Genomic DNA, 27,878 nt, shown 5'->3' on the forward strand with positions numbered 1-27,878 from the left:
AGTGCCACGGCTGCTGCCGGCTGAGTTTCCACCTCTTCCTCCTCCTCCTCCTCCTCCTCGAAGACCACGGCTTCTCCATCTTCCTTTTGTGACGGGACCGAGGGAGGGAGAGAAAAGGAGGGAACAGATCAGCTTGGCTACTCTTCCCCGCTGGACGCCTTGTGCGAAGTGGTCAACTGAGGTCCAGAATCAGGCACGGGTGTCCTTTCCGCCTTTGCCCGGGAGGACAATGGGATCCCCTCCCTTCTCTGTCAAGCAGAAGATGGGAAGGAAGTTTGGAGCAGAGATTTCTCAGAAGGAAATACAGCATTTAGTTTCTGAGGATTGTGGGGGGAAACATCCTGTCATCTGGAGTCACAGCACCAAAGGCTTTTGGGAGTGCACCAGATGAGGAAGTAGAAAACTGATTCTAGAGTTGGCTTCTGGACCTCCCAGAGAGGAGCAGGAGGTATCTCTGCCTAAGTGGGAGCAGCTGTGAGTCCATCCGCTTCCTTTCAGCTGGGTGGTGGGCTCTTTGAATTGGCTGCAGGTTTAAAACCCTGCCTGATGGACTCTCCTGTCTGCTCCCTCGATTGCTCAAGCACGCCGTAGGCAAAACGCTACCCTCCTCACTTTCTCCAAGCCCCAGGAACACGGCGTGATGGAAAGGGAACATCACGGTCTGTTCCCCACCGTTGGTCTTTGCTGTGGCGGGGAAACATGCAAAGCCGAGATATTGCAGATATGATGGAAACTAGAGATACGGCGCCTTCTACTCGGCACACAACTATGTGGGATTAGGAAGATGCCGGCTAGTCGCTGGAGGGATTTCCTAAGGGATGGTAGACTAGAAGAGCTCCAAGATCCAGCCCAACTCGAGGGTTCCAAGGCGAAGGGTAAGCCATGAACCAGCCACCTAGCAGAGAGCTGGGCCAAATAGAAACTCCTGCAGTCTCTTTCTGCCATCTCAATCCACTCTCCAAGATTCCACTAACGAAAAGATGGACATCTTTTTCCACACTTGGTTACCAGGATTCATGCCGAGGGTTGCTGTCTGAGTTCTCCACCCACCACATTTGCACCAAGCTGGAAGATGACTGGCCCAAATGTTCATCTGAGCCAGCTTTGCACAGCACTAATTGGCTAGCACCCGTGCCACCACCAAACTACAGAGGGACCAAATGGTGAGTACTCACCCAGGATGGAACCCAGCCATCTCCGGTTAGTAACAAGTGACTAGAGCCCAATTACACCAATAAGCAAGTTGAGGATAGTACCAAATGGCTAGTACCTCTGACATCTTCAAATCCGCTCTGGGCCGCACCAATTGGTTACCACTCTCGATGTCCCCAGGATACCACCCTACCACTAATCCCCAAAGAAGTCGGCCAACTGTTTTCAAAATGCTTATGCTTTATTTGTTTTTATGATGAGAAGAATAAATGAGCAATCAAAGTGTACATGTGGTTATTCAAAACAATAAATAATAATAATAGTTCAAGGCAGCCATCCCCTTTGAAGCTATCCATGACGATGGATACAGCCTAATGTTCAGCCTTGTATAACTTCCTCCTCTCCTCCACAAGCCGGTAGCTCCCGATTGGTCATTTCTCTTCCCTTCTGGGGGTAGAGGAGGCGGAAACAGGACCTGGTTACTTTTCTAAGAAGGAACGGATTCTCTCCCGGACCCATTTCAGCCTGGGATCAGCACAGGGCCGCTGATCATGGCTGGTAATCAATCTGCAAAGGAGAAATGTGCTTTTAGTGCCCAGTCAGAAGCCCCGGAAAAGGCAATTCGCTACAAGGTCATCACACCTGCTCAGGGCTGGTGCTCTCCTGAACAACCTCACTCGCTTGCTCTCAAGCACCTCATCGAACCTGGTCACCACCAGCTGGGTTGAAACCGCCGGTTCTTCCATCCTCAGCCTCATGGGACTCCCCTACGGAACCTCCGATACGGCGGGGCTTTGAAATGTGTATGGCCTTGCACCGATTCCAGAAACCCATAGGCCTTCCAGGGGAGGAGCTAGAATCTGGAAAGGACCAGGGGGCTGTTCTCGGGACCCTAAACGGGGTCAGAGGAGGGCCCAGCCAGGATAGGAGCTTTGCCTGGTCTCGGTCGGTGGATGTGTGTTTGCAAAGATCGAGGAGGGGAGAGTGATCGTGTGTTAGACGGTTGCTGAGCAGGACGGCTTTTCATCCACTCTTGATAAAATGTGGGGGAGAGAATATGGGTCGACCAGGCCTGTCTCCCCAGCTCCTGCCTCCTGCATGATCACTCTCTGCTTCTCCTACAGCCTTGATATATGTGGCTGCAGTGGGGAAATGCCTTGATTATCAAGCCAGAGGCTGCCGGTTCGAATCCTCGCTGGCATGGGAAACGCCTCTATCGGGCAGCAGCGATATCGGAAGAAGCTGAAAGGCATCATCTCATCCTGTGCAGGAGGAGGCCATGGTCAACGCTTCCTGTATTCTACCAAAGACAACCACAAGGCTCTGTGGGAACCACGACTCGATGGCACACTTTACCTTTACAAAATTTTTACAGTTCGTATGGCTCTGGTGTTAAGCCGGGCACCTTAACTTGCCGTTTCCACATTTTTTAGAGCCCGGTTGAAAACTGAAAGCCCCCTAACTCCTATCTTAAAGCGGTGGTGTTTGAATCGGGTCTGTGTTGGAGGAACTAGGGCAGTCTTGCTTTACAGCTTAGGTTTCCTTAGCATTGCACAAAGTGCACACACTGGGGGCTGGCTGGGGGAGATTATTTGCACAGACAATTAATGACGGGGGAAATGAACCTGGTGGCAGCCCAGAAAACCACACCGCCACGTAGGTCAAATCAATGAAGCCAGAAGCAGCAGAAACATCCTGACAGAACGACGTTGAGCTTCATTACAGGAGATCCAGTCTTGCGATAAGAAACAGGAATTGCCCTCTTCCCTAAGCAGGGTCTACCCTGGTTTACATTTGGATGGGTGACTATTAGGGGATGGGGCGGTCGCTCAGTAGAAGGGCATCTGCTTTTTGCACGTCAATGATCCAAGGTTCAATCCCTGGCAGTCTCTCCAGGAAGGGCTGGGAAAGATTCCTCCCTGAGATCTGGGAGAGCTGCTGCCAGTCAGTGTAGACAAGACTGAGCTAGACGGACTGATGGTCTGACTCGGTAGGCAGCAGCTTCCTATGCTCCTGTTCTAACTGGATTTTTAAATGCTTTTAATACTTACACCACAGCTAGCGTGGGACAATGTTCACCGGTGTATTCAAAGGATTTCAGGTACCACATTGGAAGGTGCCTCCTTATGTAGTTGTCACAGCAGCTGTTCGATGTGATAGGAGCAACTGTAGGGAGCAGGTCCCTTGAACGCTGGCGGATCCTGCCCTGGGGGTTGATTCCGTCTTGGAACTGACTGAAACAAAGACGTGAGGTAGGAAACCGACTTGGCAATCACAACACCCCCCCACAGACACCACAGAACGGGGCCATCTTTTCTAGCACTTAATTTGCATGGATTTTCCCAGGAACCAGACCCCATTTTCTGGCCTCAAAACTCCTTCCCTGTGTCTTGTATTAAGCGGAAAGCTGGCCTTGTGGTAGCGAGTGCGAATTGTCCCCTTTGCCCAGCAGGATCTGCCCTGGTTGCCTGTGGATGGGAGACTAGAAGTGTGAGCACTGGAAGATCTTCCGCTCTTGCCGGATGGAGCCGCTCTGGGAAGAGCTTCGAGGTTCCAAGGAATCCTTTCCAGTGCTCACCCTTCTAGTCCACCTTTCAAATGCAACCAGGGTGGACCCTGCTTAGCATACGGGAACAAGTCCTGCTGGCAACCACCAGACCAGCTTTCTTCCATCAGCCTTGCCACGTCTGTCCGATGCGTTTCTGCCTTCCCTCGGGAGCAAAGGAGAGCAAGAGAGAGAATATACAGGAGGACTCACAGCCACGGCGAGCTTGCATCTGGGGTAGGAAGGCAGCGGCCATGAGCAGGAGCACCAGGCTGACCACCAGGGAGGTCTTGATCCTTGGAGCCTCTGGCAGAGATGAGGAAGCCGAGGGGATTCCGCGAAGGACGCAGTTCCGAACCAATTCCGGAGAGCCAGGCAGACCCTTCCTTCTGCTCCTCCTCTGCACCCAGCAGTAGCAGCAGTGGCCAGGTTTGGGCCATGAGCCATGAGCAGGAGCACCAGGCTGACCACCAGGGAGGTCTTGATCCTTGGAGCCTCTGGCAGAGATGAGGAAGCCGAGGGGATTCCACGAAGGACACGGTTCCGAACCAATTCCGGAGAGCCACGCAGACTCTTCCTTCTGCTCCTCCTCTGCACCCAGCAGCAGCAGCAGCAGTGGCGAAGTCTGGACCATGAGCCATGAGCAGGAGCACCAGGCTGACCACCAGGGAGGTCCTCATCCTTGGAGCCTCTGGCAGAGATGAGGAAGCCGAGGGGATTCCACGAAGGACACGGTTCCGAACCAATTCCGGAGAGCCACGCAGACTCTTCCTTCTGCTCCTCCTCTGCACCCAGCAGCAGCAGCAGCAGTGGCGAAGTCTGGACCATGAGCCATGAGCAGGAGCACCAGGCTGACCACCAGGGAGGTCCTCATCCTTGGAGCCTCTGGCAGAGATGAGGAAGCCAAGGGTATTCCGCGAAGGACGCGGTTCCGAACCAATTCCGGAGAGCCAGGCAGACTCTTCCTTCTGCTCCTCCTCTGCACCCAGCAGCAGCAGCAGCAGCAGCAGCAGTGGCAAAGTCTGGACCATGAGGCAGGAGCAGGAGCAACAGGCTGACCACCAGGGAGGTCCTGATCCTTGGAGCCACTGGCAGAGATGAGGAAGCCGAGGGGATTCCGCGAAGGACGCGGTTCCGAACCAATTCCGGAGAGCCACGCAGAGTCTTCCTTCTCCTCCTCCTCTGCACCCAGCAGCAGCAGCGGCGGCGGCGGCAAAGTTTAGGCATTGTACTTTCTGGCCCGCTTCCTGCGATGGTTCGGGAATGAAGGAGGGAGGGAGGGAGGAGGAGCACCCTGGCCAGCTGGTTGCCAAGTGGTCGGCTGAGGGCCAGATGTGGGCAAGGAAGGATGTCCTTGACACGCCAGCTAGTCCCTTGTGGGCATGCGGTGGCTGATGCCCTCCCACTGCCAGCCCCCAACCCCCCCAGCTGAAGCCGGTGGAAAGATCTGGAATCTGCCAAGGAGCAAGTGAGGAGGAGGTGTTGGGCAAAGGGGAGTTGCTTTCCCCCAGGGAGGAGGAGGAGGACCCGTCTCGGCCTGGCCCGCCCTCGGTCCAAGGAAGCAGCCCCTTGGCAGGAGAGATACTGCCTGCCCAGAGTCCACTCCGGAGTCTGGCTGAGGCCAGGATGGGGGGGGTCTCTGCTCTGCCCCCCAAAGCTCTCTCTCTGCTTGGGGACTGCCCTGCTAGGGAGGGAGGGAGGTAAAGGGGAGGAGGCCGTCTTCGTGGACACTGCCCGAAGCAATGCCAAGGTCTGCCGGGCGGCAGCACGGTGGGTTCCGTGAGGCAGGGGCATGGTCCTAGCCCCACACGTTGGGGGCAACGGCCACGCTTGCATCGCTCCCCCTGCCCTCCCAGTCGGCGTGCTGGGCCCTCTTCTGAGGAGACGGAAGGGCCTTTGTCGCCGGGGCTGGCTGCTTGCATGGCCGCGGGGTCCGGAGACTGGGAAGTCCAACAATTCCTTTCCCACAGGGGGGCGCTGTACTCGTGCGCAGCGTTCCAGAGCGCGCCCAGACGTCCCGCGCCGGGCTCTGGTGCACTGGATATCTTCGCCGTCCTCCCCCTCTTCCTGCTTGGGGCGTTGGTCCCAAGAGGCAAAGGCCGTGAGCCGGATGGTGGGGGTTTCTGGGGTCACAAGGCGGAGCAGAGAATCCCAGCTGCGGTTGACTACAACTCCCAGCATCCCCAGCCAAAGGCCATTGCAGCTGGGGATGCTGGGAGTTGTAGGCGGCAGCCTCTGGGAAGCCCTCTGACAGGGAATGCTACGGGGGGGGGCATCCTTGTGGTTTATTAGTTTATTCGATTTCTCTACCACCCTTCCGAAAATGGCTCAGGGCGCTTTGCACAGAGAAATAACAAACAAGCAAGATGGCTCCCTGTCCCCAAAGGGCTCACAGTCTAACAAGGAACATAAGAGAGACACCAGCCACAGTCACTGGAGGGATGTTGTGCTGGGGGTGGAGTGGGTCGGTTACTCTCCCCCTGCTCCAATCCAGAGAATCACCGCCTTAGAAGGTGCCTCTTTGCCGAGTGATCGCAGAAAGGTCGGCCATCAGGCTGACAGAGTTGGCCTCTTGGGGCAAAGGCCGTAAGCAGGAGGAGGGGGAGGAGGGGATGCTTTCGGGGGCACCCCTGCCGGCGGGGGGGAGTTCCGGGCACGCTCTGGGAGGCTGGGCCCGAGTACAGCGCCCCCTCCTGGATCTCCTTGTCTTTTCCGGGAGGGTCCCGTCTTTCATCGATCTGCTTCGAATGGCGTTCCTTCCCCGGGAACACATTGGACTTTGCGCATTCTCCAAGGGGTTTCTCAGAGAGTCGCGTCCTGCAGCGGGCAGATTGCCGGCCCACAGCCCAGACCGGTCAGCTCCTGGGAGCTCAGTTTGTGCCTTAGGAGAAGCCTGTTGGCAAGGAAGAGGGCGGCCCTTCCGTGAGGCGGAGGGAGGCAGACACCTCAAGCGGCAGGGCTTGGGGGTGGCCCCTCGGCAAAGGGCTCTCCGCCTCAGGAAGCCGCCCGCCACTGCTCGGGTCCACCCAGCCGCGCGGCTCTCGCTCTGCCTCTTTGAAACGCAGGGAGCTGGGAAGGGAATCATAGGAAGTGTGGAAACACCACCACCACCACCACCACCACCACCACCACCACCACCGTCCCTGTGGTTCTGTTCCAGCCCCCTTTCTGTCCTGAAGGCACGGAGAGCGGGGAAAGCGTGGCAGCGGCCGGATGGGGCTGAGTGGTGGCTCCCATCCCTGCCCCCCTTCCCAGAGAGGGGGAGAAGAAGGGCCCGCAGCTCTCCTCTGGCAGCTGCAGGCCCCTTGCAAAGTCTGCCGTGGGGAGGGGTGTGGGGTGACCAGCGAGAAAAAGGGGGGAGAAGAGCGACGGAGCAGTGAGAAGCGGGATGTCGGGGTTGTGGGCTGGTGGGGGAAGAGCGAGGAGAAGAAAGGGAACCGTTCTCGGAGAGGGAGAGGGAAGGGAGGAGACGCCCTGTCCACCAAGTGGCTCACAATCGAAGGGGGAAGACAGAGACCACAAACCTTTCGAGACCTCTTCAGTGCCCAAATAAAAGAAAGCAGACGTCAAAAACAGCAAACCTTTCAAAGTTTCCTATGTTTGCCTCAAAACCTTTGCTCTCTTAAACTTTATTTCGGCCAGCGTAAGATTAAAACAAATGTGGAAGAGGAAACACTCACACTTCTACTACAAACCATAAAACCAAATAGATTTTTCAAAGTCCTCCTGAACACAGATTGAGGTCCTGAAAGTGGACCCGCCAGAACTACTAAAAATACATAACGAAGAATAAAAGGAGGCAGCCGTATTTCATACTAACGAGCTTATTGCATCCGGATCACAATGTAAACAGTTGCCTGCCCGACTCCTGAATCTGAGAGGGGTTGAACAATTCAGGAGCTCGGGAAAATGCTGTTAGATTTACTGATTCTTAAACATCTGCTTTAGGTTTCATTGTATTTGCGCTGCATGAAAGAGGTCTCGAAAAGCTTGTGTTCTTGGGGGGAATGCGTATTTCATCGCTCTTATCTATCTGTCTAGCTATCCGATTTGTATACCGCCCCAAACTTTCGTCTCTGGGTGGTTTACAATAACATAAAACCAGTTAAAAACATATACAAAAACGTGAGAAACAATTTAACCATTTAAAAATAACCAGAAATTAAAAACCAAACATCTTAGGAAGCTGAGAAGACTCCAGCAGAGTTATACCATCTTCTAGAAAGACAAAAGTCGGCCACAGCAACAGGCCCTGTAACCTTTCCTGTGCTGGGGTGGACGAGGGCCAGTTGGTCTCCCCGGCGGAAGAGGGAAAGAGCCACCTCTTGGAAAGGTGCCTCGGTGAGCCGCCTGCCCCTCTGAAAGCCTGGGGCTGGATTCGGGAGCCCCCAAGAAGGGTTTCAGTAGGGCACGCAAGGGGGAGAACAGGCGGCCCCAAAGACGCATGCTTCTTTGGGAGGAGCCCAGAAGGGTGGCAGGAAGGACCACAGAGCGTTTCCTTCCCCAAAGGCCGTGGGGAAAGGGGTGGGAGGGATGACACCCACTGATAGACTGCTCCTGCAGAGAGAGGTTCTGAGGATGTGGCCAGAAGCACAGATCGTCCTCCCACACACACATCCCCCACCAGGAGACCTCCGATCCCCGTCCCCCCGAGCTTTGGGGAGAGAAGCGCTCGGGAAACGCCCCAAGGAGGCATGCGTGCGCAACGGGCATTTCCTCAGGCAGAAGCTCAGCTCCCGACGACTCTCTGAGAAACACGAATGGGCAAAGTGCAATGTTTCTGTTGTTCCAGGGGAATGAAGAAAGGGCAATTCGGAGCAGAGGAATGGAAGACGGCCCGAGGGAAGGGTTGGACGGGGAAGTCTCCAGCCGCCATGCGAGCCGCGGGAAGCCCTTCCGTCTCCTCCGTAGACCATCCCTAGCAGGGCAACCGGGGAGCAGAGAGACGGAGAGAGCAACAGAGAAGGGGGCGAAAACAGGACTATCTCTGGCGGGGGGGGAGGAGCTGGTTCCTGGGAGGGCGGGCGAGCCGGACCCGATCCAAGCTGTTACTGGACCCGATCCTCCCTGGAGACATGGTGGGAATCCCCCTTGGTTTCCCTTGGCAGATGGCTTCAGCGGGGGGATTGGGAGGCTGGCAGGATGCAGTTGTGGCTCAGGCCAGATCCTCAGCTAGAAGAGAGGGAAAGAGAAGAGAGTGTTAATTATTTCACTGCATTTGATTAAGGAAGGTCAAGGTATAATAGACAAGCATATAACACATTTCCCCCTAACATTAAGGACTCCTTGGCAGGATTTGGCGGTTTGTGCACAAGAAAGGCATACCTCCTGATGACCTACAGAGACCAAGTTTTGCACTGAAATGAGCAGAATGTCCTGCTTTTGACAATGGGATGTCCTCAGGGCAAATTCACATCACTTTTCTGCAGTTTTTCTGGCTGCAGTTCTGGTGCTCAGACTAGCCAATTACCCACAGACACCAAATCTGCTGCTATTCCGCATATTTCTAGGCCACGCATCAACAAGGTCCTCCAGTGGGGCACCTAAACAAATCACTCTGATCAACCCAATCGAAGGAGAAACGCTAGGTAGAACCCGGCAATGGTGGGCTGCTGTGCTGGGGGTGAACTGGGCCCGTTCCACTGCTCGGTGGCCTTACCCTGAGTCTGGCCTGGCTCGTTTGAGATCTGGGAGAGAGATGGCGGGCTGCAGGCTGCTGGTGGCGGAGAGCCTCCGCTTGGAGAGCTGGCGGGAGATCAGGGTGGGGCAGAAGCAAGAGAAGACAGCCGTGAGTTGACACTGATCGGAGAGGAGAGCTGGTCTGGTGGCAGCAAGCAGGACTTGTCCCCTTAGCTAAGCAGGGTCCGCCCTGGTTGCATGCGAATGGGAGACCAGAAGTGTGAGCACTGGAAGATCTTCCCCTTCTTAGGGGATGATGGAGTCGCTCTGGGAAGAGCAGAAGGTCCCAAGTTCCTTCCCTGGCAGCATCTCCAACGAGATAGGGCTGGGAGAGAGGCTCCTGCCTGCAACCTTGGAGAAGCTGCTGCCAGTCTGTGAAGACAAGACTGAGCTAGATGGACCAAGGGTCTGACTCAGTCTATGACTCAGTCTATGACTCAGCTTCCAATGTGCCTATGATCGCCGTTCCCCCCATCATTCCCCAGGCCAGCTGTGACCCACCATCTCCCACCAAGCCAAGGAACGGAGGCACAGGGGAACTGGTGAGGCCCTGGGCTGTCCTGCTCTTCCGTGAGCCCCTCTGCTTTCCTGCCTCCGTTCTCGAAGGAGACGGAGTGCAAATGGCAGCCGCCGCCACCCCCAACGCCTGGGAGGCTGTTCGCTTGGGAGGGGCTTCTGACTGAAGAGGGGTGTCTGGCCGGTCACTGTGAGCCACGTATTTCCCTGACTCGAGGTTTGTTTGGCGTGTGAACCTGGCCTTTTCGTATTTATTTCGTTCATTTCTGAAAATGTGCTTATATGCCGCCTCCTCCAAGTTCTCTAGGCGGTGAACAACAACAATACCAATAACTATTAATGAAAATGATAATAATAAAAGGGCAAATGCCTGGCGGAACAGGTGGGCCTTCAGAAGGGCCTTCAAAGCAGCCAGGGAGGGGGCTAATATTATAAAATAAGAATAATAAATCCGAGGCCTTACCCTCTCCAACAGCCTGGCCCGCTTGCTGCCCTGAGGAGGCACGGCTGGATTCAACTTGCTGGTGGTGGAGAGTCTCCTCTTGGGCAGCTGGTGGCTCATCTGGGTGGGGCGGAAGCGAGGGAAAACAGCCGTGAGTTGAGACTGATCGTGGACCCAATGCTAATTCCAGCCAGCTTCAACTGACCCAATGCTAATTTAGTGGCTTATTGTTAAGGGGTTTTTTAAATGATTTTTTTTTTTGAAGTTTTCTCATGAAACACATACAGTTGCATGCAAAACTAGTATAATCCTTACATATAGATGGCTGCCATTAAATACTTCCTGCTGATGACCTACAGAGACCAAGTTTTGCATGCACCATCCTGACACTGAAATGAGCTGAGTGGATACTTTGTTTTTTGACACTGGGACGTCCTCTGGGGAAATTTTACATCACTTCCCTGCAGTTTTTTGGATGATAAGTCTGATGATCAGACTACCCAATTTTCTACAGAGACGAAATCTGCTACTGTTAGGAATATTTTTATGCCAATTATCAACCATGTCCTCAAAGGGCTTGGCATAAACTAATCATTCTAATCCACAAACAAGATGGTTCCCTGTCCTGAAATGGCTCCTAACCTAAAGGGAAACTCTCGGGAGAAGCCACTAACGGCCACTGGTGGGTTGCTGTGCTGGCGGTGAGTTGGGCCGGTTCCCTCCGAAGAAGAGTCCTCTTCCGAGTGAGCTGGGAGTTAGCGAGTGACCTGGGAGAGCGCCTCCTTCTGCAGGATCCCCACTGGACGTGGAGGCCATCGAGAGAGGTCCTTCTCCGGATGCTGCCAGCTCACCAGCTTGGGAGACGGCCTTCTCTGTGGTGGCTCCTGGGCTGGGCTCTGGAATGCACGCCCTAGAGCCATTCATGATTTAACAGCTTTACCAGCCGTTAAAGGAGCCCTGAAGACACATCTTTTTAGCCTGGCTTTTAGAAAGCTGTAGATGTTTTCTATGGTTTTACAGGGTTGTTTTGATGGGTTTTTTAATCTTGCCTGTTTTGTCTTTAATTCTGTGGAACAACTAGAGCCTTCGGAATCCAGTGCTATATAACTAATAAAATAATAATAAATCCGAGGCCTTACCATCTCCAAAACCCTGGCCCGCTTGCTGCCCTGAGGAGGCACGGCGGGATTCATTTGGCTGGTGGCAGACAGCGTCCTCTTGGGCAGCTGGTGGCTCATCTGGGTGGGACAGAAGCGAGGGAAAGCAGCCGTGAGTTGAGACTGAGCCTTCAGAATCCAGTGCTATAGAACTAAATAATAATAATAATAATAGTAATAATAATAATAATAAATCTGTGGCCTTACCCTTGCCAAGGGGGTGCCTCCCGTGGGTGGCATGGCCACTGTCCTGCTGCCGGCAGGGGAGATGGCGAGCTTGGAGAGCTGATGGCAGAGCTGGGTGGGACAGAAGCAAGGGAAAACAGCCGTGAGGGGAGACTGATCGTGGACCCAATGCGAATTCCAGTCAGCTTCAACTGAAACAATGCTAATTGAGTGCTCTATTGTTAAGGGTTCTTAAAAATTTATTGGTTTGCTTATGATACTTGTTCGATTATGATACTTATGATATTTGTTCAAAATGATACTTTCTTGAAGTTCTTTTCCATGAAACTTATTCAGTCGCATGCAAAACTGATATAATCCTTACATATAGATGGCTGCCATTAAATACTTCCTCCTGATCACACCTACAGAGACCAAGTTTTGCATGCACCATCCTGCCACTGAAATGAGCTGGATGTACTGCTCTCTCTTTTTTGGACACTGGGATGTCCTCAGGGGAAATTAAAATACTTTTCCTGCAGTTTTTTTTTTAAATAATAATTCTGATAATCAGAATACCCAATTATCGACAGATAGCTGAACTGCTACTATCACGCATATTTCTATGCCACGTCTCAACAAAGTCCTCAAAGTGCTTGGCATAGACAAATCACTCTAATAAACAAATAAGATGGTTCCCTCTCCCAAAAGGGCTCTCAATCTAAGAGAGATGATCGATAGGAACCAGCAAGAGCCACTGGTGGGATGTTGTGCTTGGGCTGAACCTGCTAAGAAGACTGATCTGTGGTCTTACCTCGTCCAAATCCCCTGCGGGTGGCCGAATTGGTGCGGGAGGCCGAATTGGTGCGGATGGCCGAATTGGTGCGGATGGCCGAATTGGTGCAGATGGCTGTGCAGAAATCATATCATCATCATGTTTATTTACGGTCAAAGACCAAAATTTAAAACGTACATAATAGCACACATGATATAGTAATAATATAGACATAATATAATCATACCTGAAATGACCTGTTGTTGTGAGATGTGGGTTGGACAGAAGCAAGGAAAGACAGGCTTAAGATGAGGCTTCATGGAACCAAGGCAACATCCAACGAAGCCCCAAAGCCTCTTCTAGGCAGAGGCATTCGGGACTTGGAGGACCGGCCTCCTGGGATGCAGAGGGAGCTGACCGTGGACCTGACTCTGAACTGAGTTTGGGCGACTCCCCCTCCCCAAACTACCTTCAGAAAAGCTCCTATATAACTAATAAAATAATAATAATAATAAATCTGTGGTCTGACCTTTCCCAAGGGTTTGTCCCGCTTGCCTGCGGGCTTCTTGGTGCGCTCAACAGAGGCTATCACCTTGGCGCGCAGGCGGCGGATCTGGGTGGGACAGAAGCAAGGGAAAACAGCCGTGAGTTGATAGTGATGGTGGACCCGATGCGAATTCCAGTCAGCTTCAACTGAAACAATGCTAATTGAGTGCTCTATTGTTAAGGGTTCCTAAAAATGACACTTTATGGAAGGTTTTTTTAAAATGAAACTTATTCAATTGCATGCCAAACTGATATATATATAAATGGCTGCCATTAAATACTTCCTCCTGATGACCTAAAAATTGCAGCCGCTGGTTCCCTCTCCCCAAAGGGCTCATCTTCTAAAGGGAAAGGCTAGGTAGAAACCAGCAAGGGCCACTCACTGGTGGGATGCTGTGCTGGGGCCAGTTCCCTCCTAAGAAGACTGATCTGTGGTCTTACCTCGTCCAAATCCCCTGTGTGTGGTCGCTGAACAGGTGGCCTCCTAGAACTCTGTCCCGAATCCACCTGTTGCTGTGAGATCTGGTGGGTGGGACAGAAGCAAGGGAAGACAGGCTTCAGATGAGGCTTCATGGCACCAAGGCAACATCCAACGAAGCCCCAAAGCCTCTTCTAGGCAGAGGCATTCGGGACTTGGAGGACCGGCCTCCCGGGATGCAGAGGGAGCTGACCGTGGACCTGACTCTGAACTGAGTTTGGGCGACTCCCCCTCCCCAAACTACCTTCAGAAAAGCTCCTCATTGGGTGGTTTCTTGCTTTTGTGTTTTCTTTCTCCTTTGCCTACATCTTCAACTGACCCAATGCTAGTTTAATGCTTTTTTAAGGGTTTTTTTTTTAAATGATACTTTTTTTGAAGTTTTCTCATGAAACACATACAGTTGCATGCAAAACTAATATAATCCTTACATACAGTATAGGTGGCTGCCATTGAATACTTCCTCCTGATCACAACTAGAGAGACCAAGTTTCACATGCACCAACCTGCCACTGAACCGAATGTACTCCTTTCTTTGACTCAGGGATATCCTTAGCGAACATTTACATCATTTTCCTGCAGTTTTTTTGGATAATGATTCTGATTATCAGACTTCCCAATTTTCTACAGATACCCTTGGCTGCTTGGGCCTGAGGCCGAAAGGTGTGGGGAAAAGTCTCGGCAATCTCCTCTTTGGCCTGCTGTGCTGAGCTTGCTGCTGCTCCTGCTCCTCCCAGCACTCCCACCTGATGGCTGCACGCTGAAAGGGTGAAAGCCAGATCTGTCACTGGTGGGCCAAGTCGGCTTTTGCTCGGGGTGGCTCCCCATTCCAGAAACAAAAGGTGATCTGGACCGCAGCGCGGTGGCCAAATCTGCTACTATTAGGAATATTTCTGTGCCACTTATCAACCATGTCTTCAAAGGGCTTGGCATAAACTAATCATTCTAATCCACAAACAAGATGGTTCCCTGTCCCGAAATGCCTCCTAATCTAAAGGGAAACTCTCAGGAGAAGCCAGCAACAGGCCCTGGCGGGTTGCTGTGCTGGCGGTGAGTTGGGCCAGTTCCCTCCGAAGAAGAGTCCTCTTCCGAGTGAGCTGGGAGTTAGCGAGTGACCTGGGAGAGCGCCTCCTTCTGCAGGATCCCCACTGGACATGGAGGCCACTGAGAGAGGTCCTTCTCCGGATGCTGCCAGCTCACCAGCTCGGGCCTTCTCTGTGGTGGCTCCTGGGCTGGGCTCTGGAATGCATTCCCTAGAGCCATTCATTCATGATTCAACATCATTGATTGATTGATTGATTGATTGATTGATTGATTAAGTGCCGTCAAGTTGGTGTCGACTCTTAGTAAGCACATAGACAGATTCTCTCCAGGGTGGTGACCTGTCTTCCACTTGGCGTTGAAGGTCTCTCAGTGGTTCATTCATGGCTGTCGTCATCAAGTCCATCCAACTTGCTGCTGGTCATCCTCTTCTTCTCTTGCCTTCAACTTTTCCCAGCATTATGGACTTCTCAAGGGTGCTGGGTCTTTGCATCATGTGTCTGAAATATGAGAGTTTGAGCCTGGTCATTTGTGCCTCGAGTGGAAATTCTGGATTGACTTGTTCTAGGATCAATTGGTTTGTTTTCCTGGCTGTCCAGGGTCTCCTCAAAAGTCTTCTCCAGCACCCAAGTTCAAAAGCGTCAATACTTTTTCTATCTTGCTTCTTCAAAGTCCAGCTTTCGCATCCATAGAGCGTCACGGGGAAAACCACAGTCCGAATGATTCTCATCTTTGTAGGTGTAGACACGTCACGGCATCTCAATATCCTTTCCGAGGCCTTCATTGCTACCCTACCAAGGGCTAGTCTGCGGAGTATTTCTTGACTGCTGGCTCCTTGACTGTTGACGGTCGATCCTAAAAGGCAGACACTATCCACCACTTCAGTGTCTTCATTCTCAATTCTGAGGCTGGTTGCTGTCCCTGTTGTCATTAATTTAGTCTTCTTGACATTTAGTCGTAGTCCCGTTTTCCCACTGGGCTCCTTGACCTTCATTATTAGAGCTTGCAGATCCTCCGCCTTCTCAGCTCTCAGAGGGGTGTCATCAGCGTAGCTCAGGTTCTTGATGTTTCTTCCCCCAGCTTTCAAACCACGCTCATCTTCTCCCAATCCAGCTTCTCTCAGTATATGTTCAGCATATAAGTTGAATAAAGAGGGGGAAAGTAGACAGCCTTGCCTTACTCCTTTACCAGTCTGGAACCAACATCATTACCCGCCTTTAAAGGAGCCCTGAAGACACATCTTTCTAGCCTGGCTTTCAGAAAGCTGTGGATGTTTTCAGTTGTTTTACATGGTTGTTTTTCTGGGGTTTTTATCTTGCCTCTTTTTGTCTTCAGTTTTGTGGATCAGCTAGAGCCTTTGGAATCCAGTGCTATATAACTAACTAACTAACTAACTAAATAAGTAATCAATCAATCTGGGGCCTTACACTCATCGGCTTGCTGGCCGGAAGAGGAATGGCAGGCTTTGTGCGGCTGGCAAGCTGGTGACGGATCTGGGTGGGACAGAAGCAGGGAAAACAGCCGTGAGTGGAGAGTGAGAGTGGACCCCATGCTCAGTCCAGACCCCTTCAACTGAAACAATGCTAATGGAGTGCTTTATTGTTCAGTATCGTTACGTTTTTTTCAATGAAACTTATTCAATTGCATGCAAAACTGATATCCTCTTTATGTATAGTTGGCCGCCATGAAATACTCCCTCCTGATGACCTAAAAACTCCCTCCCCGCTTTCTTCCACCTGAGCCAGATCTTCGATCCAGCCATCGGGGTCCCAAAGGGATTGAGTTGGCTTTCTGACTGACAGGGCATCCATCTAGGACTCCACCCAGAATGGAGTTCCTTCATAAATGCCTTTCATATTGATGGGAAACTATGAATTGGCTCCAAGTCACTTGACTCTCAGCACGCACACGCATGCCGAACTATATTCCGCTGTGTTGGGCCTCTCTGCACTCGGCTATATTGAGAAAAGGATTCTCTCACCGCAGAGAATTTCCAACACTGGAAGCCTCCATCCTGCTGCCAAACAGGCAACCGCCTCCCCACACCTCCGTGGCCTACCTTACGTCTTTCCATATCTTTGTCAAATTTCGCCTGCTCCTCGTAATACTGTCATTTAAAAGAAAAGGGAGTGGATGAATCTGCATTGGGGAGGCACTTCCCCCCCACCACCCGTCTCACACGGGGCCAGGCGCTCCCCACCTTTGGAGACCGGTGCCCCGCTCCTTCAGCTGAGGCACCCCCTGAGATGTGGGGCATGCCGCGAGACCCCTCTGACTGGACACACCAGTGGGAGGGCCGCCGTTAGGAGAAAGGCCGACCCCCTCCCGGGGCTTGCGTCTGGGCAGCGTGACTCCAGAGTCTCCCCTCTAAGTCATGGGTCGGGCTGCCCCTCTTAATTCGGGGGGGGGGGCTGTCGGTCAGGCTGTGGGGAGGGCAGGGCTCCCTCTGCCACCCACTTGGAAGTCTTGGGTTTAGAAGCAGTCTCGCCGTTGGCGGAGCAGTACCTCTTTTGTAACCCGGGGCAGGTCCATCTGTTTTGGCCGCAGCCCAAATGGGGTGGGGACCAGGCTCGGCAATCTCCTTTTGGGCTTAGGCTGGTGTGGCCGCTGCTCCCGATCCTCCCCGTGGTGCTCCCAGCGCTCCCACCTGATGGCTGCACACTGAAAGGGGGAAAGCCGGATCTGTCACTGGCGGGCCAAGTCGGCTTTTGCTCGGGGGGGCTCCCCCGACCTGGACCCACCTGGGTGGTTTGGGTCTCAGACCAGCCTCCCACGTGCGAAGGGCAGCTGCCCCCTGGGAACTCTCTGCGTTCCCCCAGGGCGTCCCCCTGGCATGACCACCCCTCCGCCTTGGCCAGCGCCACAGGCCCACCTCTCACCCACCAGCTCACACCACCAGCCGGGCCCCCTTTTCTGGGGCCAAGACGCTTACGCTTTCCCCTGGGACTCCTGCGGACGGCTGCTGGCTGCTGCCCGTGCAGTGAGCCCTTCAGCAGGAATCCCGGCTGCCCCTCGCAGAACTAGAGAGCCAGCAAACCACTCCCGCTCCCAAGGAATGAGAGAGGGCCTGCGACCACCTGCAGGTTTGCCTGGCATTCGCCGAAGCAGCACCGCCCTCGAATGCATCCTAGACCAGCGTCCCTGCCTTGGACCCCCAGTTCCAAGCTCCCCCCAGTGACGAGGGTTCTTTGGGCAAGCCACTCGATGGCCAGAGACAGCCCCAGTCGGCAACATCCTCTACTGTAGTCAGAGGCGCTCTTCGCCCTGGACGTCTGGGGAAGAAGCACGCACCCTCCCCCCCTCAAATCTCTTTAGTCTGTCCTGGGTGGTCCAGGCTCCAAAATTCCCCATCTAGATGGAAAGAGAAACTCCTCATACCAGAGGTCTCACGGGCGGCTTCTCCACCTTCCTTCCCTTCTTGAGAAGTCCCGGGAACATTGGAGGCTGCCGTGGACCATGGAAGAGAAAACAAGGGGCCTCGGTGGCATAAAGCCCACACCCCGTCTGCCCGCAAGGGATCCATCGGCCCTTCGGCAGTGCTCCCGAGAGAGCCAGGACCGTTCACAGCCGAGGGCGTGGAGGAGGACAGCTCTGGCCCAAGACTTTGGGGATGGACCTTTCCCACCCCTTGTAAACTGGGCCCCCTTGACGGCAGGAAGAATGCAACCTCCTTGGGGCAGAGACCTGCCTTGGGCAGACTGACCCCCCCACCGCCAGCAGACTTACACTTCTCATGGGAAGCTGGTGGTGGAGGCCCCTCAGTGGCTGGGAGTTCTGCTCACGGCCCTGCAAGAAAAAGGTTCGAGAGCAAGCCAGTCACGGGCCTGCCTGCGACCTCGGAGGAGCTGCTGTTCTCCAGTCTGGGAAGACAACCCTGAGCGGAAGAAGGCAGCTTCCCATGGGCCGAGGTTCCTCAGAGCAGTGGTGGGGTGGAGATCTAGGCACGAGGCTGGCAGGAAGCCCAGCCTCCATTTGGCCCCCCGGGAGGGAGCAGAGAGAAGGACTGAGGCTCCCCGCCTTGGAAAGTGAGGCTCAGTCCCTTGGATCTCTCATGGAAAGAACCCGGGGAATAAATATTGGCCAACGCCCTGCCTGGGAATTCCGGGACTGGCTCTCCCCCGGAGAATGTAAGCTCCTTGGGGCAGGGGTACATCTTAGGGAGACTTACACGGACAATCTGCTGGCTCACTTCCTGTGGCCTCCAGTTCCTGTGCCGCTGGGCCCACTGATGGATCTGCAACGAAAGACTCAGCATCAGGAGCTTTCCCAGACGGCAGGTTCACCGCAGGTCTGCTGCGAGGCTTTACTGCTTGTTCAAGTTTGCCCAAACTAACCGATGGGAAGAGTGGATTTTTTTTTTAAACCCCAGATATAAATTGGGCTAAGCACCAGTGTGCAATGAAAAACCCGAATCGTTCATCGTGTTCCCGGATAGCTGGCAGGGGCTTCATTCTGGGTGACTTGTGAACGCACACCTGTCCTTCCCAAGTAAAATGAGCGCCTGGGAACACCCCAGGTCAGTGACGGGAGGCTCAGCTCTGCATTGCCTGGGAATGGCCACTATTTCTGGGAAGAAGGGGGAAACAGGTTGGCCCACATCTTTCCAAGAGGCCTCCCACTGGGGCATCCTGGCACAAGTAGCTTTGCTCCCCTTCCTCTCTATTTCACCTCGCCACAGCCCACCCATTTAGGCTGTGTCTCCCCAGCCAAAACAGGCAGATCTAAACCATCTCTTGCATCCCTAGCCCCCACAGGCAGTTCCTTCGTCTTATTTAGATTCAGCTTCAGTTTATTATCCCTCATCCAGCCCATTTCCGCCTGCAAGCAGTCATTTAGGGAAGTTATGCCATTTCCTGATGAGGTCAATATGGAGAAACCGATCTGGAAGTCATCAGCATACTGATAACACCCTGCTGCATTAACTGGATCTCCTGATGAGCTCTCCCAGCCGTTTCATGTGGGGCAGCTCCGCCCCAAACTCTGCCTAGCCCTCAATCCGGCACTGAAGACCGAGTGCTATTTCCTGCTAACTGGGCAAAGACACTGTTGGAGATGAACTTCCAGTGCATCGACCTTTTGCACCAACTGTCCTCATGACCACGAGGGGCATTGGGAGTAGAGACAGTGAGTCAGAGTCTCCCTATCTGTCCCTACTCTATGACCCCTGAACTGACTCTGCAGCACTTCCTGGGCTGAGTCACAATCCTTCCTTTCCTCCTAGAGAGCAGATGGAGACATCTCTGTCTCTCTCCTTACCTATCCACTATGTAGTCCTTTAGATTAGAGATAGGTCTTTCCTGTCTAAGTGTATTTAACCAATAAATGTCCAGTGTTTAGTCACACAAGGATCTCCATGTGTTTTCTCTAAATAGCTGCAATATCCGAACCCCCCTCTGCTACCTACTCTGTAACTGGAGTGTGTGCTCATTCCTTAGTGCTCTGCTGTTTTACCCATTGTGGGTCAAAATCAACAACCTCTAACAGACACACCTTTTAAAACTGGTGATTCTCTTTATTTAGCGGGCGGAGAGCAGCTGGCCCTCTCCAGCCCCAGCACAGCATCCCTCCAGTGGATGTTACTAAAAAGTTTCTTTTTAGATTTAGATCCCTTTGGGGACAGGGAACCACCTGAAGAAGAGTGATGGCTTGCTGGGGGGCGGTCTTGGTTCTTTCAGGCCAGATATGTTGGGGGGGGCAGTTAAGCACCTCGCTCCTGCCTCCCGGCACCTTCCTCGCACCCGGTCCAACCCACCACGGCATGTGCTTGAACCCCAGGCCAAGTTTGATTTGGGGCCCCCGCCAGCCGAGAAGTGCAGAGCCCCGGATTTCACTTGAGGCCTGCTGGCTACTCATTCACGAGGCCACATCAGCCAGTTCAGAGGCTTTTTAATTTATGCATAAATGATCAGGGGTATGCAGCGCGGTGGTGGCCAAATCTGCAGATGATACCCAACTCTTCTGGGTGGTGAAATCCAAAATGGATTGTGAGATGCTCCAGAAGGATCTCTCCAGACTGGGGTTGGAGTGGGCGACAAAATGGCAAATGCGGTTCAGTGTTGGCAAGTGCAAAGTGATGCACATTGGGACGAAAAACCCCAACTTCAAGTCTACGCTGATGGGATCTGAGCTGTCGGTGACGGACCAGGAGAGGGATCTTGGGGTGGTGGTGGACAGCTCCTTGAAAGTGTCGACTCAGTGTGCGACAGCTGTGAAAAAGGCCAATTCCATGCTAGGGATCATTAGGAAGGGGATTGAAAATAAAACGGCTAAGATTCTAATGCCCTTATACAAAACTATGGTGAGACCACACTTGGAGTACTGCGTACAATTCTGGTCACCACATCTAAAAAAGGACATTGTAGAACTGGGAAAGGTGCAGAAGAGGGCAACCCAGATGATCAGGGGCCTGGAGCACCTTCTTTATGAGGCAAGGCTACAACACCTGGGGCTATTTAGCTTAGAAAAAAGACGACTGCGGTGAGACATGATAGAGGTCTATAAAATCACGCATGGTGTGGAGAAAGTGGAGAGAGAGAGAAATTCTTCTCCCTCTCCCATCACACTAGAACCAGGGGTCATCCCATGAAATTGATTGCCGGGAAATCTAGGACCAACTAACGGAAGTACTTTTTCAAACAAGGCATAATCAGTATCAGTTTTTATTACAGCCATTGGCCAACCACAACACATCATCCACTTGTGGAATTCTCTGCCACTAGATGTGGTGACAGCCAACCACTTGGATGGCTTTAAGAGGGGTTTGGATAACTTCATGGAGGAGAGGTCTGTCAAGGGCTACTAGTTTTTAAAATCTCTGATGCTGTTCTTGTACCCTGACCCTAACCCTGAGTCTGTAGATTGGGGGTTATATTACATTGGCTCAACTGGTAATGAAGCCAACACCCAGCTGGTTTTTTTTTGTTTCTACAAGCCCCCCCCCCCCCGCATTGTGAGGTCACAGCTGACCCAGGTGCCCCTCCCAGCAGGAGCCAGACCCCCCCCAGAGGGCAGAGGGCCTGGGGAGCAGTTTTGTGCTTCTTGGGGAACGGGCAGTGACCAGTTGCAAGTCATTTAATGGTCCTAGAGAAAGAGATGCTGTTCTGGTAGCTCCAGGTCTTAACACTCACATCAGTTTTGGAGAATGAATACAACTGAAGGAAGCCCGTGTGGCTGGGGGAGTCAGTTATGTGACTTGCCTCTGGGGGGCCTCCAGGGCAGTGGGGCCCCAGACAGTGGGCCCTTTGCCCTATTATAGTTATGCCCCTGCTGGAGTTCCAACCAATCCCCATTTAACTCCGATTTCATGCCATCTCTGAACTCAGCCATAATGTATGAATCAGTTTTTTTTCTACATTGGTGATATAGTTCAACTTAAATAAAACAAAAACAAAACTTAAATAAAACAAGAAATACACACAATGTACAAGACGATTGTGTGGTATTCCTAGTGCCATCTGCCGACAATCTACAGCAATCCATGAATAAACTGATTTGTTTCCAAGTTCGAATAAAAGGAGTTTCAAAAGACACCGTTTATTCACAGAGTATGGTAGACTGTCAGCATATCATGCTAAGAATAGTATGCTAAGAATGTCCTTGTATGTTTTGTGAATTTAGTGAAATAGTGAAACATGGAACTATATGACCTGAAGCATTTATTTACTATCACAGTTTTGCAGATGCAGATGTCTACAAGGCACACTGAGGAAATTCTACCCTGAAGCTCAATTTTAAGCAGGCGTTTAGGGAGTGAATGCCATTTCATGAGGAGGAGGAGGAGGATGAGGACGATAATACTTTCATACAAATCTATGGTGCAACCACACTGGGAGTACGGTGTACAGTTCTGGTCACTATATCTCAAAAACTATATTTTAGAATTGGAAAAGCTGCGGGAGAGGGCAACCAAAAGGCTTAGGGGCCTAGAGCACCTTTCTTACAAGGCAAGGCAAGCCTAGAACAACCTCTGGGGCTTTTTAGTTTACAAAGGGCTGCGGGAGGCAACTAAGAGGAGACATGATAGAAGTCTATAAAATTAGGCATGGTATGGAGAGATAATATAATTCCTAAAGATCCTAGCACGGACGTCGGGACTCTCCCCCAATGCCGAGCGGCAATTGTTCTTGGCTTAATGCTTTTCACAACATCACACTACCAGTCAAGTGACCAAAAACATACATACAAGAAAAAATGATGAAAAGCAATATACAACATTTCAAAGATGAATACAATATTTATAATTGATTTGTTACAAAATGCATTCCCCTGGTGATTGCAAATGCTTATGTGAAAGAAAGTGTTGCAAAGTATGACTATTTTATTCCTTATCTTTTTAAGGAATAAGATTTACTTTTCTAAATATTTAAGTGGATCTGGGGGGGAAATCAAGACAAGTGTATAAAAATTTAGCTACAACTTTGGCAAAATCACAAAAGTCTACAATTTTATAACCAATTACAAAACACATTAGGGAAGCAGGATCTAGAAGTCAAAAGGGCAATTTTCTGGTACAAGAAACATAGACTTCACAGTAGCCTAAGAATGCAACATTATATAGTGCTAGCAAACGTTGGGGAAGGGGGAAAAAATGTTGCAGCGCACTTGCTTAACAGGAAGCTCTAGCAGTGGAAATATATATAACCAACAGACTGTAGCATTTTGTCTCTGTCAGGGTGCTTGTTGAAGGCAAGAGAATTCAATATCAAAGTTACAATTTCTAACTATAATAGGTTACAAAGTTTCATTTCATTAAGATGAAGTTAAGCAATGAAAAACCCTCCCACCCTCCAACGCCCCAAATTATCCCAAATCATATATTCATCCTTTCCTCCCAGTTTTGTTGGCTCATGCCTCCCCCTTTTTATACCACCAAAAAAAAAAAAAAAGAAAGAAAGAAAAGAAAAGAATAAAAATCACATTAGAGAGATACACCACCATTGTGAATCTAGTTATGAGTACAGAAAAATGTTTTGGAGGCGTTTTCATCAGTGTTTCATGATCGTCAAAATGGTGCATCCACAAAGTTTTCCCCGACACATACATAGCAAGTACTAGACATAGCCAAGACGTCATCAGAAACTTTATACAAAATAGGCATCGCTTTTTCCTTATTCTTCAGGACCAAGAAATGTGAAAATATGAGAGAAGATGAGGAAATAAAATTGAATTGTTCATGAAGAAGTCGGTTGATTCCTAACAGTTTAAATAAAATCTTAAAACAAAGTTTTTGTAGCATTTCCATGTACAAGCAATCAGGTACAAGCAGGTACAAGCAATCTCTGATGCTGTTCTTGTTTGTGCACCACCCTGAGTCTGTTGATTGGGGGTTATATTACATTGGCTCAACTGGTAATGAAGCCAACACCCAGCTGGTTTTTTTCTTCTACAAGCCTCCCCCCACCCCGCATTGTGAGGTCACAGCTGACCCAGGGGCCCCTCCCAGCAGGAGCCAGACCCCCCCAGAGGGCAGAGGGCCTGGGGAGCAGTTTTGTGCTTCTTGGGGAACGGGCAGTGACCCGTTGGGTGCAAGATTAATTCCTTAATATTTGTTTTAATGCTCTTCCCAAATATTGTTTTAAAAATTTTTAAATTGTTGTAGTGTTTTAAATGTTTTTTAAAAAACTAATGTTTCACTTTCTGTTTTTATTCTGTTGTAAACTGCCCAGAGACCGTAAGTTTGGGGAGGTATAAAAATATGTATGAAAACACCTGGAAACCCATCTTCTTGCCCAAGCTTTCTCTGCTTCCTACATTGGGGGGGGTTCACTCTCTGGTTTATTTTTAAATTGTTAAATTGTTATAAGTTTTTGGTATATTTTTAGACTGGTTTTATGCTATTGTTAACCGCTCAGAGATGAAAGTTTTGGGGCAGTGTAAAATCAGATAGATAGATAGATAGATAGATAGATAGATAGATAGATAGAGGGCTAAAGGCCACCTCCAGCCTCCAAGGCAGGATGCCTCCGAGTACCAGTGGCAGGGGAGAAACAGGAGGAGGGAGGGCAGCCCCTCAACTCCCGCCTGTGGGCTTCCAGTGGCATCTGGTGGGCCACTGTGCGAAACAGGATGCTGGACTAGATGGGCCTCCTTGGGCCTGATCCAGCAGGGCTGTCCTCATCTCCAAGACAAGGGTTGGGAAAGACTCCTGCCTGCAACCTTGGAGAAGCTGCTGCTGCCCGTCTGGGTAGACAAGAGTACTGACCTAGATGGACTCAGTAGTATATGGCAGCTTCCTATGTTCCTAGGTGAGCCCTGTAAGATATTCCCCTTAGAGCTGCTCTGGGAAGAGCAGAAGCTTGCCTGCAGAAGTTTCCCAGTTCCCTCCCTGGCAGCATCTCCAGGATAGGGCTGGAAGAGATTCCTGCCTGCAGCCTCGGAGAAGCCGCTGCCAGTCTGTGCGGACAATACTGAGCGAGATGGACCCAGGGTCTGACTCAGTCTATGGCAGCTCCCCACATTCCCTACAGGAACATGCACCCGCCTCTCCATTGGGGCTCTTCTTCTCTTGCCTGGAAACGGTCTCTCAAGTCTCTTTTCTTACCCGAATTTGAGGGTGCCTTGGAGTTCCTGCTGGTCCCACAAGCCAAATCTGCAGCCACTGGATGGGCTGCAGCAGCCACCCAATTATGCGCCAAAAGATGCCCTGGAAGAGGAGGAAAGCGCATTCATGAGCAGGGGAGGCTCCAGTGCTGGCCACGAGCACCGTGAAGAGGGGATTCCTCGGCGGGGTGGGGGGAGGCCACGAGCAGGTGACACTGACCTGCGGCCGAGATCGTGCGGGGAGGGGCGGCACCCTTGCTGGCCTCGTGATGGCCACGGGGTGGGGGGGGGGGGGGGCGGCAAAGCCCCAGAGAGTTCTTAATAGAGAAGAGATGGATCTATAAGCAGGCGACACTTACCTGCGGCGCAGATCTTGGCGGGGGGGGATGTACCCTGCCTGGCCTCATGATGGCCACGAAAGGGTGTGTGTGTGAAGCCCCAGAGAGCTGCCTGAAGGTAAAAATAAATATTAAATATATCTGTGTTATATATATATATATATATATATATATATATATATACACACACACACACACACACATATATATATATATATATGTTAAGCTGGTCTAAGGACCGTAATAAATTTACTTACTTGCTATATATATATATCTAGATGAATTACTAAATAAATAAATAGATAAATAGATAAATAGATAAATAAATAGATAAATAAATAAATAAATAACATGAATGGATTATTCCTCCTCCTCCTCTTCCTCCTCCTCTTTACCACCACACAAACTCCACAGAAACTCCTACACCCCACAAAGTCCAAACTCCTGCGGTTGTTTTATTTAAAGCCCCCCCCCTTGTGAGGTCACAGCTGACACACAGGAGCCCCCCCCCAGCAGGAGCCAGACACCCCCCCCCACCCAAAAAAGGGCAGAGGGCCTGGGGAGCAGTTTTGTGTGTCTCAGGGAGTGTGCAGTGACCAGTTGCTTGCAAGATCAATGCATTAATATTGGTTTAATGCTCTTCCAAAATATTGTTTTAAACATTTCAAGTTGTTGTCATGTTTTAAACATTTTGGTTTTTTTTAAACTAATGTTTCACTTTCTGTTTTTATCCTGTTGTAAAGTGAACCGCCCAGAGACGTAAGTTTGGGGCAGTATAAAAATATGTTAAATAGAGAAAGAAACAAATGAGTCGAAGGGAGTGACTGAGTCTGGAGGGGAAACCTCTAACAGGCCTGCTCAACTTAGTCCCCCCTCCCCACCAGCTGTTTTTGGACTACAACTCCCATAATCCCCAGCCACACAGGGGTGATGGGACTCCTAGGCCCACATCTGCAGGAGGGCCGAAGTTGAGCAGCCCTGACCCATAAGGGTGGAGGTTGAACTGCAGCCCTCAGGTCAAGGGGGCAGGCGCAGTGGGGCTCTTCGCCCTGGGCTTTGGGGCCCCCAAGTCCTCTCCAGTCTGTCCGGGGTGGTGTAGTCACCGCTGGCCCACCCTGCGCCAGGAGGCCGGGTGTGATTGTGACCCATGCCGGAGCCCGAGGGGGCAATGGGGAAAGAGATGTGTGGCTCTCTCTCTCTCTCTCTCTCTCTCTCTCTCTCTCAATCTCTCTCATACACACCCCCAGTGGAATATCTTCAGTGAGGCTCTTTTGGGAGGAGCGGTATGGAAATCAGATCAATACAGATTAAAGAGTCACGTCACATAGGGGATGCACCTCTCTCCCAGCACCTCCCTCGCACCCGGTGCAGCCCACTAAGGCATGTGCTTGTACCCCAGGCCAAGTTTGATTTGGGGCCCCCACCAGCTGAGGGGTGCAGAGCCCCGGATTTCACTTGAGGCCTGCCGGCTACTCATTCCCGAGGCCACGTCAGCCAGTGCAGAGGGGCCTTGAATGGCGAGCCCGAACTGCTTTGGGGTTCCAGTGGCAGAGAGTTCCCAAGTCGATGCTGGGGGCAAAAGCCTAGTGCTTTCGCAATGGAAAGAGAATGTGAATGTGGAAACCCAGCCTGAGGCCATTTCTTTCTGGAAAGGTGATTCATCTTCCAGGGAGGGAGCGCAGCTGATGGGACGAGCTGTTTCTTGGGGCCGAGGGACCATGAGCCAAAAAGGTTGTGTCTTTTTGGGCGCAGGATATTCAGGCCCTTTGGGGAGCAGAGGCAGGGAGGGTTGCACCTTCCCTTCTTCCACCACTGAGCTGTCCTTCAGGGATGCAATACCAGAGGAAGAGAATCAATGATTGGCAGGGCTCTACTTTATCCCGCCCCCCTCAGGAACTGGCGCCCTAGGCGACCGCCTCCCTCTGCCTAGTGGATGGGCCGGCCCTGTTTCGGACACATGGGTTGTGCGAATCCATCCCTACCGTTACAAAGGGCCGTGGCTTTTGTCCATGATGAGATGCAGAGAAAGAAGAGGCCGTGAGGAGGCAGTCGAGCAAATCTCGCCTTGGGCCTGAGCTGGAGATAAGAAGACTTGACAGCAGCAACCAGGAGAAGAACCACTGAAGCCTCCAGGGCCACGTCCGTCCTCGAAGTCCAGGGCAGAGAGAACGAGGCGGTCGGCTGAGGTCCAGCAGCAAGCATGAATCGCCCCATTTGCTAAGCAGGGTCCTCCCTGGTTTGCATTTGGAGGGGAGATACATGTCTGAGCACTGTAAGATATTCCCCTTAGGGGATGGGGCCAATCTAGGAAGACATGCAGAAGGTTCCCAGTCCCCTCCCTGGCAGCAGCATTTCCAAGACAGGGCTGAGAGGAGAGACTCCTGCCTGCAACCTTGGAGAAGTCGCTGCCAGTCTGGGTAGACAACACTGAGCTAGATGGACCAATGGTCTGACTCAGTATAGGGCAGCTTCCTATGTACTGAGGATAAACTGGAGAGAGACAGCAGA

The 27,878-nt window shown here is 51.7% G+C and overlaps 2 protein-coding genes across 3 annotated transcripts; both read right to left on the bottom strand.

The window, feature by feature from the left end:
* Nucleotides 1-1,401: 1,401 nt before the first annotated feature.
* On the bottom strand, nucleotides 1,402-5,944 carry LOC128351739 (uncharacterized). 2 transcript variants are annotated; one of them, XM_053311525.1, is made up of 3 exons: nucleotides 3,911-5,944; nucleotides 3,204-3,386; nucleotides 1,402-1,599 (listed from the first exon to the last, which is right to left on the bottom strand). In XM_053311525.1, exons 1-3 carry the CDS (start codon nucleotides 5,617-5,619, stop codon nucleotides 1,584-1,586), a joined length of 1,908 nt encoding a protein of 635 aa, XP_053167500.1. In that variant the 5' UTR covers nucleotides 5,620-5,944; the 3' UTR covers nucleotides 1,402-1,583. The 2 variants fall into 2 exon arrangements, with proteins under 2 accessions (XP_053167500.1, XP_053167499.1); XM_053311524.1 differs by having other exon boundaries at nucleotides 1,402-1,719.
* Nucleotides 5,945-8,753: 2,809 nt separating this feature from the next.
* LOC128352136 (uncharacterized) lies at nucleotides 8,754-17,063 on the bottom strand. Its single transcript, XM_053312407.1, has 11 exons — nucleotides 16,999-17,063; nucleotides 16,553-16,600; nucleotides 15,921-15,986; nucleotides 13,419-13,499; nucleotides 12,961-13,044; nucleotides 12,471-12,566; nucleotides 11,699-11,788; nucleotides 11,474-11,572; nucleotides 10,356-10,454; nucleotides 9,357-9,442; nucleotides 8,754-8,869 (listed from the first exon to the last, which is right to left on the bottom strand). The coding sequence occupies exons 1-11, from the start codon at nucleotides 17,023-17,025 to the stop codon at nucleotides 8,866-8,868; spliced, it is 780 nt and encodes a 259-aa protein (XP_053168382.1). The 5' UTR covers nucleotides 17,026-17,063; the 3' UTR covers nucleotides 8,754-8,865.
* Nucleotides 17,064-27,878: the final 10,815 nt, after the last annotated feature.

This window comes from Hemicordylus capensis, chromosome 3, assembly GCF_027244095.1.
Source record: "Hemicordylus capensis ecotype Gifberg chromosome 3, rHemCap1.1.pri, whole genome shotgun sequence".
NCBI lineage: Eukaryota > Metazoa > Chordata > Lepidosauria > Squamata > Cordylidae > Hemicordylus > Hemicordylus capensis.

Coding starts and splice junctions, on each gene's coding strand:
- LOC128352136 (XM_053312407.1), bottom strand. CDS start 17,025: ATGGACCTGCCCCGGGTTACAAAAGAG. Junction 16,601..16,998: donor TGCCCCGGGTTACAAAAGAG/GTACTGCTCCGC, acceptor TTTAAATGACAG/TATTACGAGGAGCAGGCGAA. Junction 11,789..12,470: donor CCGCAGGGGATTTGGACGAG/GTAAGACCACAG, acceptor TGTCCCACCCAG/CTCTGCCATCAGCTCTCCAA.
- LOC128351739 (XM_053311524.1), bottom strand. CDS start 5,619: ATGCAAGCAGCCAGCCCCGGCGACAAAGGCCCTTCCGTCTCCTCAGAA. Junction 3,387..3,910: donor GATGCAAGCTCGCCGTGGCT/GTGAGTCCTCCT, acceptor TCTTTGTTTCAG/TCAGTTCCAAGACGGAATCA. Junction 1,720..3,203: donor TGTCCCACGCTAGCTGTGGT/GTAAGTATTAAA, acceptor TCTCCTTTGCAG/ATTGATTACCAGCCATGATC.